At 37.9% G+C, this 19902-nt stretch overlaps 1 protein-coding gene across 2 annotated transcripts in view; it reads right to left on the reverse strand.

The window, feature by feature from the left end:
- LOC129762142 (homeotic protein ocelliless) overlaps positions 1-19902 on the reverse strand; it is an 80980-nt gene that overhangs the window by 24755 nt on the left and 36323 nt on the right. The window contains exon 2 of one of the 2 annotated variants that reach the window (XM_055760136.1): positions 9191-9477. In XM_055760136.1, the coding sequence (XP_055616111.1) occupies positions 9191-9365 (175 nt within the window). In that variant the 5' untranslated portion in view covers positions 9366-9477. Of the gene's footprint in view, positions 1-9181; positions 9478-19902 lie in introns of both variants that reach the window. The other variant, XM_055760135.1, reaches the window with a different exon arrangement.

The following is a 19902-nucleotide window of genomic DNA, read 5'->3' on the forward strand; positions in this document are numbered from 1 at the left end:
ATATCGGAATGATGCCATGTTAAATAACTCAACGCTGTATCCCAAACATAAAAAAAACCTTGTTCATAATACATCTCTAAATGGGTTTTTAGCTCCATTCGTTCCATTATCCACAAAGTTGTACTCGTGATGATTCGTGAGATTCGTTTGTACACGAAAAAAACATTCGAATGCTTGACATTGATATTGCGAATAGTATAACGCCAAGTGAAACCCCCTCAAACACACAATCCACAGAGCGGTGGAGCCTACTTTTGTCGTGCACAGCTTTTAAGAGCCCACGCTGCTTGGAAACCCAAAGTGGCATCAGTGGGGAGTCGGAAGCAGCAGCAAAGAAGAAGCAGAAACATTCGAAACGTCAGCAGCATCTACATTATCACATAGGAAGCCTGCAAACGGAAAGATAAACCGCTTAACGGGGTGGCAACCAAAATATCCCCCTCCCACTTGGAACGAAAGCATTCCACTCTTTAGCAAACGAGGAGGGCGACCTTTTACACAAGGAGTGCCTCAGTCTCTGCCTCTGCCTCTGCCTCTGCTCGTCGCTGTCGTCTCCCACAAAAATTACCCACCGAATAACAACAACAACAATAATACAACAAATAAATGCACGCCACAGTAACTAATGCCCCGGAGGAGTGGATCCACTTCGGGGACCCTCCGTGTCTTTTGCGATAGCACACTCAGATCCTCCCTGTTTCTCTCTCTCTCTCTCTCTCTGTGTCTCTCTTGCTCTCGCTTGTCTCTCCCTCACTTGATGTGCTTATTCAAGCGCCCCATCAGCGCTTGACGACCACGGCAACGCCAATCAACGGATCCCGGCCAAGGGGACAGCACAAGAAAACGTCATTTATATTTTATGATGATTCCATCTCTTCTGCCTAGGAAGAAGCGAAGCGGAAGAAAGGGGGTGAAAACAAGGCGACAAGGATGAGGAGTGGTTGCTTTTTACGTTGTTGGCAATTTATGGTCTTTTCTTCGTGGCGGTTGGATTGCACCCTCCCCACATACACATACACACGCGCACAACACATCTTTTACCGTTTTCCATTTGCTGTATGTTTGCGTTCCAGCGCACAAAAGAAGGCGAACTCCATGTTAAATTTGTTCTTGCGTGTGTTTCTCAACCTACACGTATGTCATTATCCCGCGGGGCTGTTTGGAACCCTTGAAGACGCTGTTCCTGGCCTGAGCAGCCGCCTCTCGAACGAGAGATGAAGGTAAACACTGCTAGAGGATTTCAAGGATTCTTTGTTTCACGCTTGTATGTTCTCACTTTTGTTTGAACAATTAGACATTGTTACATCTATGGGTTTACGCAAAAATTCTTGTGTGACAAAACATGTAGACCACCTGTCGGTAGGGTTGACATTTTCTAGAACGATTTGTTTCCGTTTGCTTTCTTCTACTCTACTAAGCTCAAAAATAAGTTTGTGATGCTCACTAAACATAGAGAATTCATAGCGTACAGCGTTTTTTATTCTATTCAACATATTGAAGTGAAGGCAACAAATGGGTAATAATGCTAAAAATACTCCGTTCCGTACTTCTCCCTTAATTAGTTGAATTATCCTTATAAACAAATAAGGTTAACGCTTTTTTTTACATTACTTCATAGAGCTGTTGCCAAAGCCATGTTTGCAAATTATTATATTTGTTTTCAAGACGTTAAATACACTTTGATATGATGGTTAACCTCCAATTATAAGTTTATTTGTGCTAATCTTAATTTTTTTTGAGTTGTCAAAACCATTTTTCTCCAAAATTCTGTTGAGTATGAATAGTCTTAATACGTATTTCTTCTAGTAAAATAATTTCAGCTGCATTGAGAGAATGCTTAATTTTTCATTTTTATTTGAGATATTTTTTGCCTTTGACTGATTAATGTCTGGTTTAGCTTGTCCAAAATATATTTTGATGAAGGCAGTTTTGTGATAATAATGATGGGCCCATCTTAACATCTACAATTGTTTGAGCCGAACTTCACGATAATTGAGTATGATGATTATTTACCATCAAACAGAACCAGCAAAAACAGGATGATAAAGAACAAAAGTCGAAGTCGAAGATTTTTTACCAACTGAACAATCTAGATATTGCGTGAGCGCATATATTTCATTGTATGTCAATAGAATTTCAGTTACTGATCAGAAATTGAACCTAAATCTCGCTTTAATAGATTTCTTATACCGGCCTGCTAAACGTTCACGAGCTTAGGCACGGGTGTACTGTTGGGCTATCCCAAGCCTCATTCCAGGTTCCACTTTCGATCCCTGAAGTTCATAACTCTTGAAAATTAGTTTTCTCTTGCATATGTATAATTTTAATTTTACTCACACGATGGTTGTAGACTTCTCGACATTTTTTCCCATGAAATAACTATCAACTGAGCGACTTGAAACAATCTGAAAACATCTAAATACCTCAGACAAAAAAGCACAATTATTTAGAGTAGTGACATTGTTATTGCAATTTTGCATAGTTAGAGAAAATAAATATGGAAGCAAATTAGGGCTAGAGAAGCTTGAAAACGTTATTCGTGGAGAACAATGAAGTTGAAGACAAACTTTTGATTTTAATTTTAAAACATATTTGAACATTGGTCAAATACCTTCCTGTCAAAAATAAAAAAAAACTTGTATGAGTGACTATATAAATAGATGAATGTGGGGGCAAGTGTAAATGTGAGTTCACTTGGATTTATGTTATCGTAAATAATCCCGAAATTGCCGCGGGTAAACGGCATTTGCAACTGCTTCATGCAATCAATCAATCGATACAAACATGATTAATTGATTGAATGAAACTATTTTCGAATTGAATAGAATTCAACATATTTGCTGTGTAAGTGAAGAATTTGAACAAACGTCGTGTAATGTATGGTACCTTGGTTTCGATGGCCCCACATGTCAGTGGGAACAAAAATTATCCCAACTTGCATGTATTTGCAATGCCAATTTCCTCAGGCACCTTGGTTTTACTAGTTGTGTTGGGGAAACCTTAAATCGGGCCAATCAAAACGGGGCAGTTAAGGCTAAATACAGCGCTTGACATTTTACAGCTATTCAACTAATTATCTCAGGAAAAACAACATTTTATTAATTGTGATAGATGCGTAGAAATATTTCCTATCAATTGATACAAACATCTTCCCGATCTATTAAGAAATGTTCGAGCTATTAGCATTCGAAATCTTTCATTTTTTCCTGCATGTTCTGTGTTTAGGATTTCATTTTACCCCCTATATATTTCGGTTAGTCGTAGTCCCACGTCAAAATAATTCTTCGTACATATAACAAGATGCGTTCCAAAGTGAAATGAATTCTAGTGGCATCGCATTTTTCTGATTTTCTAAATATATTCAACCTTCCAAATTCAAGCAGGCGAATCTTCATGGATTTGGAATTTCACTTCACGAATGATCCAAAGCATGAAAAGTGGGTTCCATATGAATTGAACCCGAGAGACGTCGAACGGCATTTGTTTGCGGGCGAATAGCTGTTCCAGCGCCAAAAAAGGAGGAAATGCTTATGTCGGATAGAAACTTGGATGAGAAATGAATGTCATGAGTCGAAAATTGAAGAAAGAACTGCCATGATGTGAGCAAAAACACGATGAGGTGATTTTGCCGGATGACAACACTCGACCACATGTTGCTCAACTCCTTACTTTTTCTAAGCATCTACTTCAATTTCCTCGCCTTTTTGTTCGTCTCTGTGGTACAATTTTGAAACTACACATCAAACGACAACGTTCAATTTTTACTAGATAATTTACAACATTCTAATTGATAAAAATAAAAAAAAAAATGTACGAAAATAAATTCAGCTCGGTTAAAGCTGAAGTACTGAATGAGTCTGATAAAATAGACAGATGGGATAAAAAATATTTCAATAGACCGCCCATTTTGTTGTACATCATGCGTCAATCAAGTTTCGGGACTGATAATTTCGGGATAGTATACATCCCATCATTTTCCTAATGAAAATGTGTCACCCTTCCAAACTCGAGTCGACCGCGAGTAATCGGTTTCCTTTTTTATTAACCATAGAATTAAGGAAACATGTTAATATATTCTAGTAAAAGTATAGTTAAAAATTTTACTCCTTTAAACCTATGTAACTGAGCCTGTAAAAATAAACGAATTAATAAAAAAGGGGGGTCTCCGTAGCCACATTGGTTGCGCGTTCGCTTAGTAAGCGATCGATCGTGAGTTCAAAACTCAGGACCCTCATTGACCATCTTTGTGTTGTTACAGAATAGCTACGTCCACGCAACAATCATCAGCGATGGAGATCGATCCACGGTCGAAATTAGATCGATTCATCCATACAACTGCTCTGCTCTGCAAGACACATCGGGCTGCTGTTTTATAAATAGCTCAACAATGATCATTCAACTTTCTCCGCTGTCCGGTGGTCTAACTGGATAATGGAAGAAAAATACAATACAGAATACTCTTACGCCTAAATGGCTACTGTGTAAATGTACCATATGCAATGGTATAGAAGGAATACTGGCGAATAGCAACTGTGTAATGTAATGTGCTATAATTATAGATATGATAACCATGTGACATGTACACGATTAAAATTCGGCTCTGTTACAGCTAAAATGCTAATGAGCCTGAAATAAATAAATGGGATAAAAAAAAAATAAAAAAAAATCGGGATATTAAAAGTAGTTTCCTCCAGCTTCAATGCATTTCCTACATCGATTTGATGGCGATCCAAATGTACGCTTTAGCTAATTTTGACGCTTTGGTTGAAACCGTTCAAATGACTCTTGTGTAAAAAAAAGTCCTATACATTTTGCGTTTATTTTTCGGAAAGTCACAGATGGCATCAGTTCAAATTGGACGGATGCCTCAGGACACAGACAATTTAGAGCCAAAAATATGGTTTGAGTCTCGGTATGAGGAATTGATCACGAAACAAAAAAAAACATTTTTTTGAGAATCTATAACGTAACAAAATTATGACGACGAGTGTTTATCTCACCGGAGAGTGTTTTAAATTATATCGGAAGGACAAGAAGAATAACCACAACAATGTGAAAGGTGCAGATTCCATCAGCACTATGCGTTAATTTATCATAGATTATCCAAATGTTCTACAAAATTGATTGGAGTGTAGTTTAACACACCCAAAACATCAATTTATCACATTTTCACCGACCAATCGAGAGGTCTGTTAATGCTTGATCCTCCGAAAATTGTCTGATGATAATATACTCCCAATCTCGTGACTGATTCTCTGACCAAATAGTGGTATTTACCTGATAACGTGTGGCCTGTACTTGAGTAATGATGCATTTGATGATTTAGTCGAGTTTAGATTTCAAAATAAAAAAGATATATATTTACGAAGCTAGACGTTTTAACGAAAATACATCAACGGGAATGCTTGTCAGCTTTTCGGATGAGTGAAGTCACAAATGTATAGACATGAAGGAGGTTCAAAAAACTTCAACAATTTGATCCTGGTAGGTATCGGTTCAGATAACATGCTGACCATTTTTCTAGATCAATAAAGGTAACTTTAAAGTACTCACACCCGAACTAGCGTTGGCTAAAAACATTTCATCTTTGGCAGGAATTATGCCATTTCGTGTGCTGGAGGGTCAAATGCGCAAATAATGAGCTGTTTTAAAAGCCTAAAAATGGTTTGTATGTATGCGAGCAGACATCTCTTTCTGTTTTCTTTTCTCATTTTATTTGGGATTGTGCCAAAAAGACAGTCCATACGACGTCAATGGGGATCGAACCAAGGCCGGCTGGATGCAAAGCTATTTCACATGACCACGCTATCCGTATAGCTGCCAGCGCTGTTATATGGAAGCGTGATAATATTACTCCTCATCATAAAATGCAGTTGGAAAGTGTTTTCTAAGAGGATAATGAAGAACATGAACGAGAATATATCTTTCTCTGTCTGGGCCATGTGTTTGGCAAATTATACGAAAGCTTTCATATGCTTTTATTTAAATGTGTCTCATGTTCCGCTCGCTCATATTGGCTCTAGCATATACATTATACAAATGAAATGGTATAGAACATTTTCTGTTATGCTTCAGCTCATTTAATATAATAAATTGGGATACCATTAACTTTGCTAAAATTAACTTTGGATGCAGTAGTCGATTATTAACCATGTGACGAATACTTAGCTAATGCCGCTGCGATCGTGTATCAATTTCCTCAACTAAAATTAATTTCAAAATGTACTCTTCGAGTTATATTATAAAAGCGTTTTGAAGTCAAGGACTCTCGCCGATACAGTGAAGGCAGTCTGTTTCGTTGCATTTGATAATCAGTAGAGAGCCATGCGAATTTCTCGTTGGTTGTTTCAAATACTTTTATATTACAGATCTGATTTCGATGATAAATGGCGGAACTGAGGGCGATAAGGACAGGCTTAGAAGTATTTCGATTATATTTATGGGAAATTATGTTTTCCAACACTTGAATGCAGTTTTTTTCAGTTCAACAAACTGTATTTCGTATTCATCGATTAAATGTTTCACAAAAATATGTTTTTCGGAGTTTTTTTCACTGGAATAAAATACCGACGTTATTTTCATCACTTTTCACTTCCTACCACCTTTAGAAGCTGTCCGTTTTACCCCACAAGCACTATTAATCTAATAATTCACAATGTTCTACTGACAAATGATTTTATATATCGGGTAGATTCCTCATGGTCTCGATGATAATTTGCTAACCACAAGTGAATCAAATTTTTAAATTAAACCATCCTAGACATTTTGGATATCGCAGTCACAATCAATCCACACTTATTATTTTTCTTTTTTCACATTTTTTTTTTCTTTTTACAAGTTTTCAATATCATAGGATGGTTCAAATATCATAATATAACATGTAGAAGGACAACTTATCAACATAAACATGAAATTCGACAATTAATCAATCAAATCAGTCGCGTGCCCATCTGACCCCCATACTCACAGTTTCCCTGATATTGTTTTTTTCGTTGATTTATAATCGCATAACATAATGGAACGAGATTCAAATCGTAAAGTATTCAAATTATTCATGTGAGTTGAAGCTCCCCGATTTGTAATTTTATAGTTTGAACTTTCGAAACGCTTTTTTCCGATATTCATCCTAGTTCTATCATAGGATATAGTAAACAAGAACTGGTGAGCTTATAAGTAGCGTAAATGCTTCGTGACGAGTACCCCGAATTGATAAAAATGCTGGAAATGTTCGCGTCGTAGAGAATTATTATTTTTAAGAAACATGCGAAAAAACAAACAAGCTCATTCAAATTTTTGTTCTCTCAAAAACACTCTAAACGGCCTCAGTCAGCATAAAATTAGCGATGCCGATCCCCTTATTTCAGAGAGAATCTGAAGATAGTCACATTGCGCCTAGTTTGTATTTATGATGACAACATAATTTCATCATCAATCAGGAATATCAACAAGCTCATCGCATCGTTCGTCAGATTTTTCCTTTACCAACATTATGCTGGAAAAGATCATTGAGTATTTGAAATACCAGAAACGCCTCACATCGTTTAAAAGTTGTCCTACGATCGTAGTCAAGCTTCGTAAGGCAAACTGGATCGGAAATGGGTGGAGAATCACACTTTTTCTCATATGTTTGCTAGATATTGCTTGTTTTCTCGATTTGACTGTTTTCTAGCTGAAAATCCGAGCAAAGTGGCAGAGAATTTGCATATATACATATTTTATTTTATAGCTTGGTTCCAATAGATTCGACGAACAATTTCCAGGTGAACATTCCATGGTTGAAAGATAAATTGTACACTTCAGTTCTCACTCATGCCACGCAAAAAAAATATTTCTACTTGAATGGAGCTCTCGAATGGACCAAGCAGAGGCTTTCAGGAGAAAAGTTCTTTTCGTCCAAATTTTCCGGAGGAATGCACAAGTGCATGTCACGTGTCAACATTCCGAATAACGATCCCTCCAAAATCCGCAAACTTGCAGAGCAAACACTGCAAAGTAATTACCAACAAATACATCTGACGTCAGCCCCAGCAAATGAAATTAATTGAAATCAAATTGTAGAATTGACCGTTCCGAAAACTTGATTCGCAAATCCAACTTTTCATGTTCAAATGTTCCGAGCACAAAAAAGCAGAAAAAATCGAAACATAACGAAAAACTAGAGCGATAAGATGGAAGCGAGATCCGTTGGGGTGGATCAATTAAAGTCACAGTAGCATAAGCCCTGCACCGAAAGCTGATACGGCTGTGGGGGCACTCCGACTCCGCTCGCGCTCGCCACTTTAATGGAATTAACCAAAAATTAACGCAACGCGCCATCTTTCGCAGATCGTGTGAACATTTCATAACACGACGGCGGCGGCGACGGCGGCAAAATCACGTCATCGACATATCAAAAAAGAGCCTCTCGGTCTTCTTCGCTTTCAATTTGTACCACCCCCCCCCCCCTCCGGTCTACGGCGCGGGCTTCTGGACAAATTTCCCACCGGGCACCATCGGCGTTGATGATATGTTGCGGTAAATCATCAGCGGCGGTATCGATAATCTAAAAGCACACAGCGAGCCAGTTAGACCCCTCGTCATGCTGGGAATGCTTTTAAGAAAAATGACAGATGAATTATTGTCAGAAAAGTCACCCGAGCGTGATCAGATGCTCTCCGACGCGCCGAGTCGCCGGTCGGCCCTGATTTCGTGTTGTTCGCTTCAGATTCAGATAAGAGAATATCGCGCACACATACGCACATACACACACACACACACACACACTCACATAACACCAACAGAAAACTTCTTCGACGCTGAAACAGTTTTTTTTTCTAGGAGGGGAGGACACTACTAAGATCTAAAGCTAATATAATATTATATATCAATCACTAATTCTGGTTGTATAATTAACGAAACGTGTAGCGCTACTAGTTTTGAGTCGAAGCCGCAGGGAGGCTCCCCAAAACGGTCCCGAGGTCGCGACGGAAGAGAATTTTAAGCCTCTTCACCCGTTTTGTGACTACCGAAACCAATTGAGCATCTTGCTTGAGTTCACAATGAACGGCTCTCGGGAATCCGCCGGCGGGAAGCCTCTTCTCCTGCGAGCCGATCGCCGTCTTCTTGGGCCATAGTCTGTTGATTATACAGCCGGAGTCTTACAACTAGCGGTTTAATAAGATAGAAAAAAGCGAATATTTACCCCACATACCTTGCGGGAACCCTACGGCATCGAGCCCGTGTGGTAAACCAAACGGGGCAAGCGATGTCATAGGCATTCCGGGCGGCAGCGGTCCGTGCGGATGGCCATGGTGCGGGTGGTGCGAACCGCCGTATCCGTGTGGACCATGCGGCCCCAGGTCGGTCGACTTGAGAAAGCCCGCCATTAGGGCTTCGGTCGAATGCAGCGCCACGGTGCTAATTTTTTGCTGCTGCTGCTGTTGAAGTTCCGCAGGCCCGATGATTCCAGGCGGATATGCCGATGAGGGGTTTCCGGGACTGCAAAAAGAAACGAGAGAAAAAAATAAATGGCGAGAGGTTGATAGTGATGTGATGTGCAATTATTCTGATGCCATCGTATACATTTCAAATTGCTAGCATGGTTACGATCTCTTGAACTTTACGGTACGCCACCACCACCAAGTGCGAAAACACGGAATTTCTGCCAAATTTCTTTGATCCTGGAAGATCGAGCGAAGCGAGGTAAGCCCGTAAACGAAGCCCACAAACAAAGGGCCGAAATTTTACGCCTCTCTGCTACCGAGTTGAATTTGAGGGTACAAAAGGTAAATCTTCCAGACCTCATGTGCTGATCAACTAATTTAATCCTGCCAGCACTTAGGCACCCAATCTTGCTTAGGGACCGAGGATCATGATGGAAAAATGAAAAGAACAATGAGCAACCTAATTTCGATCCCGATTCAGGTTTTTTTTTCGGTGGGCTCTATCCCCAGGACCGGATTATCCTTTTCCCTCGTACATGGGCAGGACTCCTGTTGTTTGTTTTCAGTATGCATGTTAACCGAAGCTCCCTCAAAAAGGGAGGGATGATGGTAGATCCAAGATCCTTTCCCGGGGGGTAGGAAAGGTCGATAAACATGCGTGTAACGATAATAAGCGATTGAAGAAAGGCATGTGTGCGGCACACGGTTTGTTTGTATGTTGGTTTTTGTCGATTTTTTTTTTGAGTTTCAGGAGTTGCACAGATCAATGCCCGGAGTTCCTAGTCCAAGAAGTGCGACAGTGTGTGCGATCATCGGCAGAAGGAACTAGAAAATGTGATAAGCTAAAACGACGAACCCGGGCTGGAGATAGCTTCCACCACAAACAAGACTCGCAGGAGGAGGAAGAAGAAATGACAGTGAAACGAATAGAAAGAGAACGGATAGCGACATAAATAATCCATTAAAAGGCACCGAAAATTTATAGAATATTTGTCACTCTCTAGCCGCCGAATAGCTTCGGCTGTTCCGGCAGGTAAGATACGAAAGCGCAGAGGACGAAAGAGAGTCGGAGGAGGATGGGGAAAGCATTCCTAAGCCTCAATAATCATCAACTTCTACTGATATATGTGAGCAATTGTGGTTATAGATTTTTAATATTCCATCTAATATCTACACGAGGTCTTTATGTTCATTTTTTGTATCCGAAGTTTTTGAATCGTTAAGACCGAAGCTTAACGCTTCGGCAATTTTCCACTTTCTGTTGGTTTTTGGAAATTTCTCCTGCAGATATCATTGTAGGTTTATGTTGGTTAATAAAACAAACCAATTTCAAATGGTTTCAGTTGCACCTTTCGTTGAGCACATGTCCAACTGCTGGAAATGTGTACTCCCGAGCAAAACGGTGGAACGTAATTCAAAAGAAAGCGTGGGAATATCTTTTATAAAACGCGAGATTAGCGATTTTTCGGTTCGTACTGAACGATTTGTTCTGCAAAAAAAAAAAATTGTTCGGTCTCGCGACCATTGGTGACCAATGGGCGTAAAATCATACAGATTGGATTATCGGATCACTTGCTCGCCAAAAGGGAGAAACAAAATCCGCAACGTTGATATCGCTTACAGTCTTGTGTAAGTGTTTGATATCGGCTGATCAGATTAGACAAAATTAAATCAATTTCTTAACGTTATTAACGACCGACACATTGGGCGGTTTCCCCAGCATTCTCGTGTGCATTTCGCTCGTCTCGCGCCGGGGATCGTTTATCTTTCTCACCTCTGATATCTGATTCAAATTACATCGATTTAAATACATTCGGACGAATTGGAGTGGTTTGATTAAGTGATTATCCGCATCTGCCTTTTCCTGCCGCGGCCGATGGGGCTCGGACAAATGCGCAGCGGGCTTCGAGCTGGAGGCGCGATGAGGATGCTGCTACCAGCTGAGAGCCCACAGAAGTCAACCCGAAGGCACAAAGATTTCGAGAGCACGCAGGCAGGCTGGTAGGCAGGAGCTATGATAAAGTGAGGCGCCGGCCAAGATTTATGGCGGGCCGCCGCTGAGTCAGCACGATCCTGCGGGTGAGTGTGATGAGTGAAAAATGATACCTTGTTGAAGGTGATTGATTTGTCCAGCGGGAGCCGATGTCGTTGATTGAAGGTACCATGGCCATGGTGCTTTGTTAAGGGAGGTGACCTTTGATGGTGCGTGTTGGAATACAACTCGGAAAAATTACCTACAACATGTGTACCAAAATGTACGCAATCAATTTGTGTCAAACCTAATTCGTACAGAAACGCGAGGGGAACATGAAATTTACAACTGTATCTAAATAGACCACCAAGCGACAGACGACCTCTGTTGACAATCAACAAAGAGGAAGCAAAAAAAACCGCCCACACTTGAGTTTGCAACCAAAATAATGCCCGAGTGATTTTATCTCACTCAATCAACCCAAGACGAACAAGTTATTTCAGTTGATTGTATCCTAGCATTCATAGCTGTGCCTCACTGAAAGTGAAGTGCATCATCAGTTGACTCAACTCGACGCCTTTTTTGAAAATGTGTTCGGTGAACTCCAATAGTTTCTGTGGCGAAAGCAGAACGAAAACGGTCCGAAGAAGGTTGAAACTCACATATTTTGTTCACGTTTTGACCACGATTCCGAACATATTTTTTAACGCAAACGCTGCAATACTTCAGTCCCTACAAATAGATAAACCTATGAAGCTTTTAATATTTTTTGTTATGTTTCAAAAATGCACAGATTGCAGCCACAAAAAGGTCAAATTGTTAAATTTGAAGAACTTTAAAAAAAAGCTATTGTACTAAAATACTATTTTGTTTTTTTATGAGATTTTTTTATCCCGTTTGTTTATTTTAGGCTATTTTAGGCATTAGCATTTAGCTGTAACAGAGCCGAACATGTCACATGTAGGGATTGCATTACCGTGCCAAATTTTCAATAACCGGTTTTCCGGTAATGAAAATTTCATTACCGGTAAAACCGGTAAATTACGGTAAACAAATACTTCAAAATAGAGAATGTTAATTTTGTCGCCTTCTAATCTCGATCGGATCTCATTAATAAAGATTCCAGGAGAGGAAAACGCCCGTTCAGAGTCCAGTACCATTGTCATGTATTTGTCTCTGATCCCTCTTTACGAAAACTCTAGTCCGAGGGTTTTCATCAATCCGTTTATAGACGTTCAGTTTTGACTGGACGTTGTTACTTTTGTTTGTTGCAATTGTCGTTCAAATTTGTCCTTGATGCTCAACTGTTCTGCAGGTTCTGCATCGCCCTGTGGATGAATTTTTCTCCTATTGTCCAGCTACAGAATAAATATCATCATCATCAAATTTGATCAAGTCAGGATCAATTTCAAATCAGGGTTGCCATAATAAAATATGTGTTTTCGACCTGAAAAAATCTTTTTATCTTAGTTCTTTTCCCGAAAATCTGTATGGATATCTGTATTGTATTTATAAGTCTAATTTTTAGCCATAATTTGAGCTTTTAGTTATTATACGATGTTGAAGGTAACCACGTAGCGCTAGTAAACATATACATTGTAGTAAAACACAATGCTTCATTGAGGTGTAATGAAAGTTCAAACAGTTGCATTTTTTCATGCTTGTTTGCATTGCGCAACGTAAATACTCTTATTATAACATATTTTAAAGCACAAACAAAAATGTAAAGCCTGCAATGGTAACATACTGGATAACTGCCAACAAATGAAAACGTAGATTCAAAAACTGGATAACTGTCAACGAATGAAATTGGCATGAAGCCATGTGTTCAGGATAAGGACAGGTTCTGATAGAAATTTTTATGCTACATAAATTATTCGGTATGTTGTCATTTATATCAACATTTTTTTTAACGTTTATTGTTCAACCGTTTACCAATTCATTTCAGCAGTAGTTATTTGTCTACTCGTATCCAGTTCTATACCTGTTTCAACAGCTCCAATTCCATCGAAGATTTTGTGGGTTCAATAGATTCTGCTCAAAATTTCCAAAGTCTAATCCTGCGTCCTTAGATTTGATGTATTGTTCTGAGCATATATTATGCAAAGAGAAAGATAAAAAGTTCCAGTTTCCTAGTTGATCTGAGTAAATTCAATAGCAAAACGTAATTCAAAATAAGTAGAATAGATTTGCTCATCGAGTCGTTCAAATGATGTAAAATTCGATTCGCTGTTTGGTTTCGTATTTAACTTGAAAATTTAAGAACAGTTTCAGTTCGTTGAACATCCGCAGACTGCGTTCAACGACGGATTCCAGCGAGAGCAAGCTTGTTGCAGATAAATTCAGTATATTCAATGATTTGAGCTCTACTATTTGCTGAATTGAGTTGAAGTCAATGAAACTCTATAGATCTATAGAATGTATCTTTCATCTGAAACTTATTTTCATCAAAACTTCAAACGACAATAGCTAAATTTTTTAATATTCCCAGTTAATAATGATAATGATTGAAGAGTCCGATTTTTTCTTTTTCTGCCGAGGAATAGTTTTCAATGTTCGGATTGTTAGAATCCCTAACCAGGTTGGTTGCCTCATTTGTGTAGACCGTAATGCATGTTCCTAACATTGACTATACCGATTGTTCCGTGTTAAAGAAACGCCTTGCAATCTGAACAAATGTTTGGAAAATTAGAATTTCTCATTACAACGCAATTTTAAAACATTTGGCAATTTTAGAATTATCTATACAGTAAATTCATCAAGAAATGACTAAGAAATAAGCTCCCGAAATGGAGAATTTTCGTGAAGTGATCGGAAAAAATTATTCAAATTCATTGAATAAAAATAATTGTTGTATAAAATTGGAACCTTATCTTTAAAAATCTGTAAATTCTGTGTGAAATCCTGAAAATCCGTAGATTTGGAAATCCTGTATCAAATGCCTGCTTGATCAATGCAGTCCGTGAGGTTTGATAGAAGACATCAAAGTCATCATTAACTGTGTCACGACCTCGAGCAAAATGATTATTCATATATGGGAATAAATCTGCGTATACGAAACGTCTTTCTGCAATCCTTCCAATCTGGGCTTCAAGCAGCTGCTTCGAATGATGGTTGCTCTGATAGCTGTTCTAGTACAAATTGCAATCTGACATCAGCTTCATGAAGGTGCATTTCTTCTGCTATAGCAGTTTAACAGCAACCAGAACTGGTTCGAGGGCATCAACCAATTCCTTTATCGCTGTCAGTTCTTCATCGCTGAAACTTATCTTGTGTTTCATTTTCAGATCGAGCAGCGATTTTTGAACTGAAGTTCGGAGGTCGTAGAATCGGCGGAACACTGCCGGTTGTGATTTTTCGATCTTATTTTGATTCTCGAGTCATATTTCTAAGCGGCATAAAGACAAATATTATTGATGGTGTAAAAATTAAAATTACCGAAATTACCGGTTAATGATTGTAAAATTACCGGTAATTCGGTAATGGAAAATGACACGGTATTACCGGTAAAACCGGTTAACAACCCCTAGTCACATGTTTATCAATTCTATAAATAGAACATTACACAGTTGCCATTTTCCGGCGTAAGAATATTCCTTCTATACCATTGCATATGGTACATTTACACGGTAGCCATTTAGGCGTAAGAGTATTCCTTGTGTTCTTCCATTATCCAGTTGGACCACCGGACAGCGAAGACAGTTGATTGATCATTGTTGAGTTATTAATAGAACAGCAGCTTGATGTTTCTTGCAGAGCAGAGCAGTTGTATGGATGAATCGATCTTATTTCGACCGTGGATCGATCTCCATCGTTGATGATTGTTGCGTGGACGTAGTTATTCTGTAACAACAAAAAGATGGTCAATGAGGGCCCTGAGTTTTGAACTCACGATCGATCGCTTACTAAGCGAACGCGCAACCAATGTGGCTACGAAGACTCCCTTTATGAGATTAATGAAAATGATTTAATTTCAAGTCATTGCTTCATTGATCATTGATTCTCTATGCGATTATTAATTGACGAGAGGATGATTTTCCATAACATCGATGATATCTTTGTAGCAAAATATCTTTCTTCTACGTTTCAAAAAGCAAATAAGCACTGAATGATTGGACTAATAGGATAGATGATTTGATTACAGGTCTCCATTAGTAAACTAGGACTTGCTCTTAAAAACAGAAAATAGTCGATTTTTCCCTTCCGCAATATTTTTAATGAATTTTGGAAAGTTTCATTCTTCTCAGCATTCGAAAGGCAGTATAAGAACTGCGCCATCAATGGATTGAAATTTTATTACCATGCGTGAATGATTTTTTCTATCAAAATTGATTCTCTAGCACTCCCTGAGTTATTTATATAAATAAAAATGAGTTAGTGTCCGTATGTCACGATTTAACTCGAGAACAGCTGAACGAATTTTAATTATCCGTTTTTGTTAGATGTGTTCTGGTCTGCGTCAGAATTTTATGCCGAAAAAGTAATGAATCATCAATGGAAAAGTTGAAAACCATGAAAAATGAAAACGTTATTTATTTAACGAATTTTGTTCAAGTAGTATTTTATGTCTAGATTTTATATTTTTAGATTAGATTTTGGGATCCTCAGAAGTCATATCGTCCAATGCCGTCAGCTCACTGAACTTCTTCGCATATCGTTCGATAAACAGGAATATTAGTCTTTTGACAGTTCTCCCATCCGTAAAAGTAATCTTTCACAATCACTTTCAATAGACCTAACAAGTGATTCGCTTAAACTTTTTGTTTATAAAGTAAAAAGAACGTGTTAAATTAAAAAAGTGTCTCATTCAATTACTAATTGAAATTCAAAAGACGTCGTCTGTTTTCGATCGCGAATATACAATGAATAAAAAATTTTCGAGAGAGAACTCAGAAAATTAATTTTGGGTGGGATGAAGTTCGCCAGGTTTGTTAGTTCTAAGTAAGACACCAAACAACTTGTGTGTAATTCTAGAGGAATCAATGATTTTGTAACGAGATAATATTTCTAAAAGTCGACTAACGTAGCATCACGGAGTATGTGAAATAACAATTATAAAAGGACACGACCACAGTGTTGACGTAGGATTAAGGAATTATTTTATCAAAGAAGGACCCAGGGCCAAAAATCATGCGTTTTCGACGATTTATTATGTCATTTGAGATTAAGTCAAATACCCAAATCTCTTACGACGTATTCGGGGTATGTTGGGAGATGTATTTGAAAAAAAAGAAAAAAAAATTGAAGACATTGGTAGCTGTACGCGAAAATGTCCTCTAATAATGGGTACCTCATCAGTGGAAAGTTTATCTCGGGAACTACACGGCTGATTTAGTTGAAATTTGGCTGGAATTCCTTAAAGTGTATTCACTAACGCGTTACATAGGAGTTTTTCAAAATAAAAAAAAAGTCAAAATGACGTCTATATGATTTAAAAAAAAAAATATAGCTAAACCGTGATTAATATAAAATGGGAAAACCTAAATATCGAAAAATCTCTATGCAACTCCATAGAAAATATGTTGTAATGAATTAAGTAAATTATTTCCCAATAAGTGACTTTATGCTTTTGAGGGGTCAATAACACTTTTGATGTTATAAGGTATCCGAAAATGTGAAAAACTAAATTGAATTTCTTGATTCTACAGATCGGGGACGCTGCTTTGTAACTTTGGATTTATATAAATTTATATTTAAAAATTTTGATGGCCCCAAAAAGGGCCGATGATTCGTGTAGTTTCGTAGAAGCAGCATTCTAGTCATCGCAAGAACAATACACAAGCTAGCCACCTATGACAATTCGTGTTCATATTGCAAATGCACATAATGCATGTACCGCGAACGATCTTCTTCTTCATACTATAGAGACTTTAACCTTTAAAGTTTATCCCTTTGGTCGTGAAAGAGGTTAACCAAAAACAACCAGCTAACGCGGCGGTCCTTTTCATAGCTTGTACACCACTGTAACGGGCGTAATATATTTATTCCACCACCACTGTTATTCTTTCAAGCAAACAAAATACATCACTGTGGTACATAAAAACGACATTGAAACGAAACTTTGGCAACGCATAAATGATAACAACAATGTGCGCGTATGATGCAAAAATACACTATCTACCAGACGACATGAGAACCGACAAGGCGAATCATTTCATCAAGCCGGAGAAGAATGAATCGAATTTAAAGTTACCGTAACGAAAAAAACAACCGTTGAAGAAAATGATTTCATCGAGCCTCAATTTTGAAATTGTGAACTGTGAACACACATTCACAACACGTTATCGACTTTCAGAAATAATTTTACACATGGACCGCTGTGTGTGACATCATCATTGAAAAGACTGTTGACTGCAAGTTGGAATGAAAATTCGTTGTTTCTCAGAGCAATAAATTCAGCTCGATGCCAAAACATATTAAACGGGCAACAACACTTACAGAAACATAGAAGAGAACACTGTATTTCACAGATGAAACCTGTATTTTACTAGCAGCTGGATGACTATTTTTTATATTTTATGGCGAAAATTTTAGCTGAAAAACGAGTGAAAAAAATAATTAAAATAGTTTGCACAAGCTTGAGCGTCGCATGCGTGGAAAATTTGCCAATTTCTCTGGCTGGGGATATTTATTTTCAATGTAAACAAGCCTGGGAATTCCACTTGTGTTCTGGAGGACCACTGCAAGGCCAAAAGGGTCTTGACGGGTCCGTATCGGATCTGTGGTGGACAAGACTGAGTATTGGCTTTTCGTCTATTCAAAACATTCACGAACTAGGGAATAGTAATGTATAGAATATTGAACAATTATTATAAAATCAACTATTCAATATAAATCCAAATTATAAGATACGTTGGTAACAAAAATAGTTATAAAGTTTAAAAATATTTCAGATGTGAAAAGATCAGGAAGATGTGGTCCTACGTCAAAAATTAAAAAAAAACCTACACTCTAAGGTTATTCCAATTATGTGTCTTACTGGTGAACGATATCGACTACAAGCAATGCGTATGAACAGAGCTTAGAAGAATAATGACCGGAATGGTAGAACAGACACGACAAAATAATTTGACAGCATGACAACGCCAGACCACATGTTCATTGATCTGTCTAGAAATCTAGAAATCTATAATTGTCTAGAAAGAGTGAACTGTGTGGTTCTATCACACACGCTATTTTCTTCAAACATAACTGCCTCAGATAACTATTAGTTCTTATGTTATGTTGTTGTTATAGTGTCGGCGCTTTCTGAAAAACGGCACTTGTGAAGGAATAAAAAGAAAGGGATTGATAAATGGATCGCTCCAAACAATATACCAGTGTTGAATCCGTGTATTGCCTGTAATATAGGATCAAGGTTGTAACCTCCGATGGACCATACTTTGAATAAATTAAAATTAACTAGAAATTTACTTGTTCAAAACGAATTCTTTTCAATTAAAAAATCGTAGAGGCATGTATAATCGGGTATAATTCGAGAACGGTTAGTTTTGGGCTAAAATATATATATCGTTTTTCATGAGTAGTCTTATGTAGGTTTTATTTTTATATTTATATTTATATTCGAAATGTATTAAAGTTTCAACAATATTTTAAAACTCATGTCTCCATTCTAGTGAGTTCCACACGGTACCACTATATCCCGAACTCTGTTAAATAAAGGCAGTGTTCTAAAAAACTATTTGAAAGATATGCTTGAGAGAGTATTTTGAGATCAGAACGCAACTTTTTCAAACTAAATCTTCTAGCAACGGTGCCAAATCATAATATATTATATGTCAGATTTTAATGAAATAATGTTAACGTTACTATTTGCACGACAAATGAATTTTGATGATTTTTTCGATATGCTAAACATTATGATTATCAAATCATATTATCCATAAACGATTTAAATTGACGGAAAGCTGGAAGTTGTCCCATTTTGTGTTTTTTTTTTCGTGTGCTAACTTAGCAACTAAACTAATGTGAGATACATTAATTATAAAATACAATCAGGCGTGCGTAAATCACTCGCGTCGCGATTGATCACAGCTTTGTTGGTTTAATGCGCTGTCAAAGGTGGAACACTTCAGGTGGCTCAAGTGTGTGCCAGTTGTGTGTCTAGAACTTCTTGCATACTTAATTCACTACGTGCATTGGCAATAAGGACACAAGTCTCGGAATATCGTCAACTTGTAGATTGTTCTCGCGAGAACAAAAATGATTCATAAATCTTTCATTTTCAAGGGCTTCCACAAGAATCACACAAACAATCGGTCCTTTGCAAGGCCACCAAATTTTTCATTTTGAAAAATAATATCCAAAGTAATAAAAGGCAAATTGGGTTCTGTTTTTTTTTCTTCGATCGATCATCGTGAACTAAAGCATTGTATAGGGGTTAGAAGTGACGTCAAAGTGCAGCGCATTTGAAGTCAGATGTGAAGAAGGTATTTTTCAGCGGTGAGAGCTATGTTCTTCGTTTGAAAACTGAAGGTTCCTATCACCGTTTAATCAAAATTTATTCCA

This window comes from Toxorhynchites rutilus, chromosome 1 (assembly GCF_029784135.1).
Source record: "Toxorhynchites rutilus septentrionalis strain SRP chromosome 1, ASM2978413v1, whole genome shotgun sequence".
NCBI classification, from domain to species: domain Eukaryota; kingdom Metazoa; phylum Arthropoda; class Insecta; order Diptera; family Culicidae; genus Toxorhynchites; species Toxorhynchites rutilus.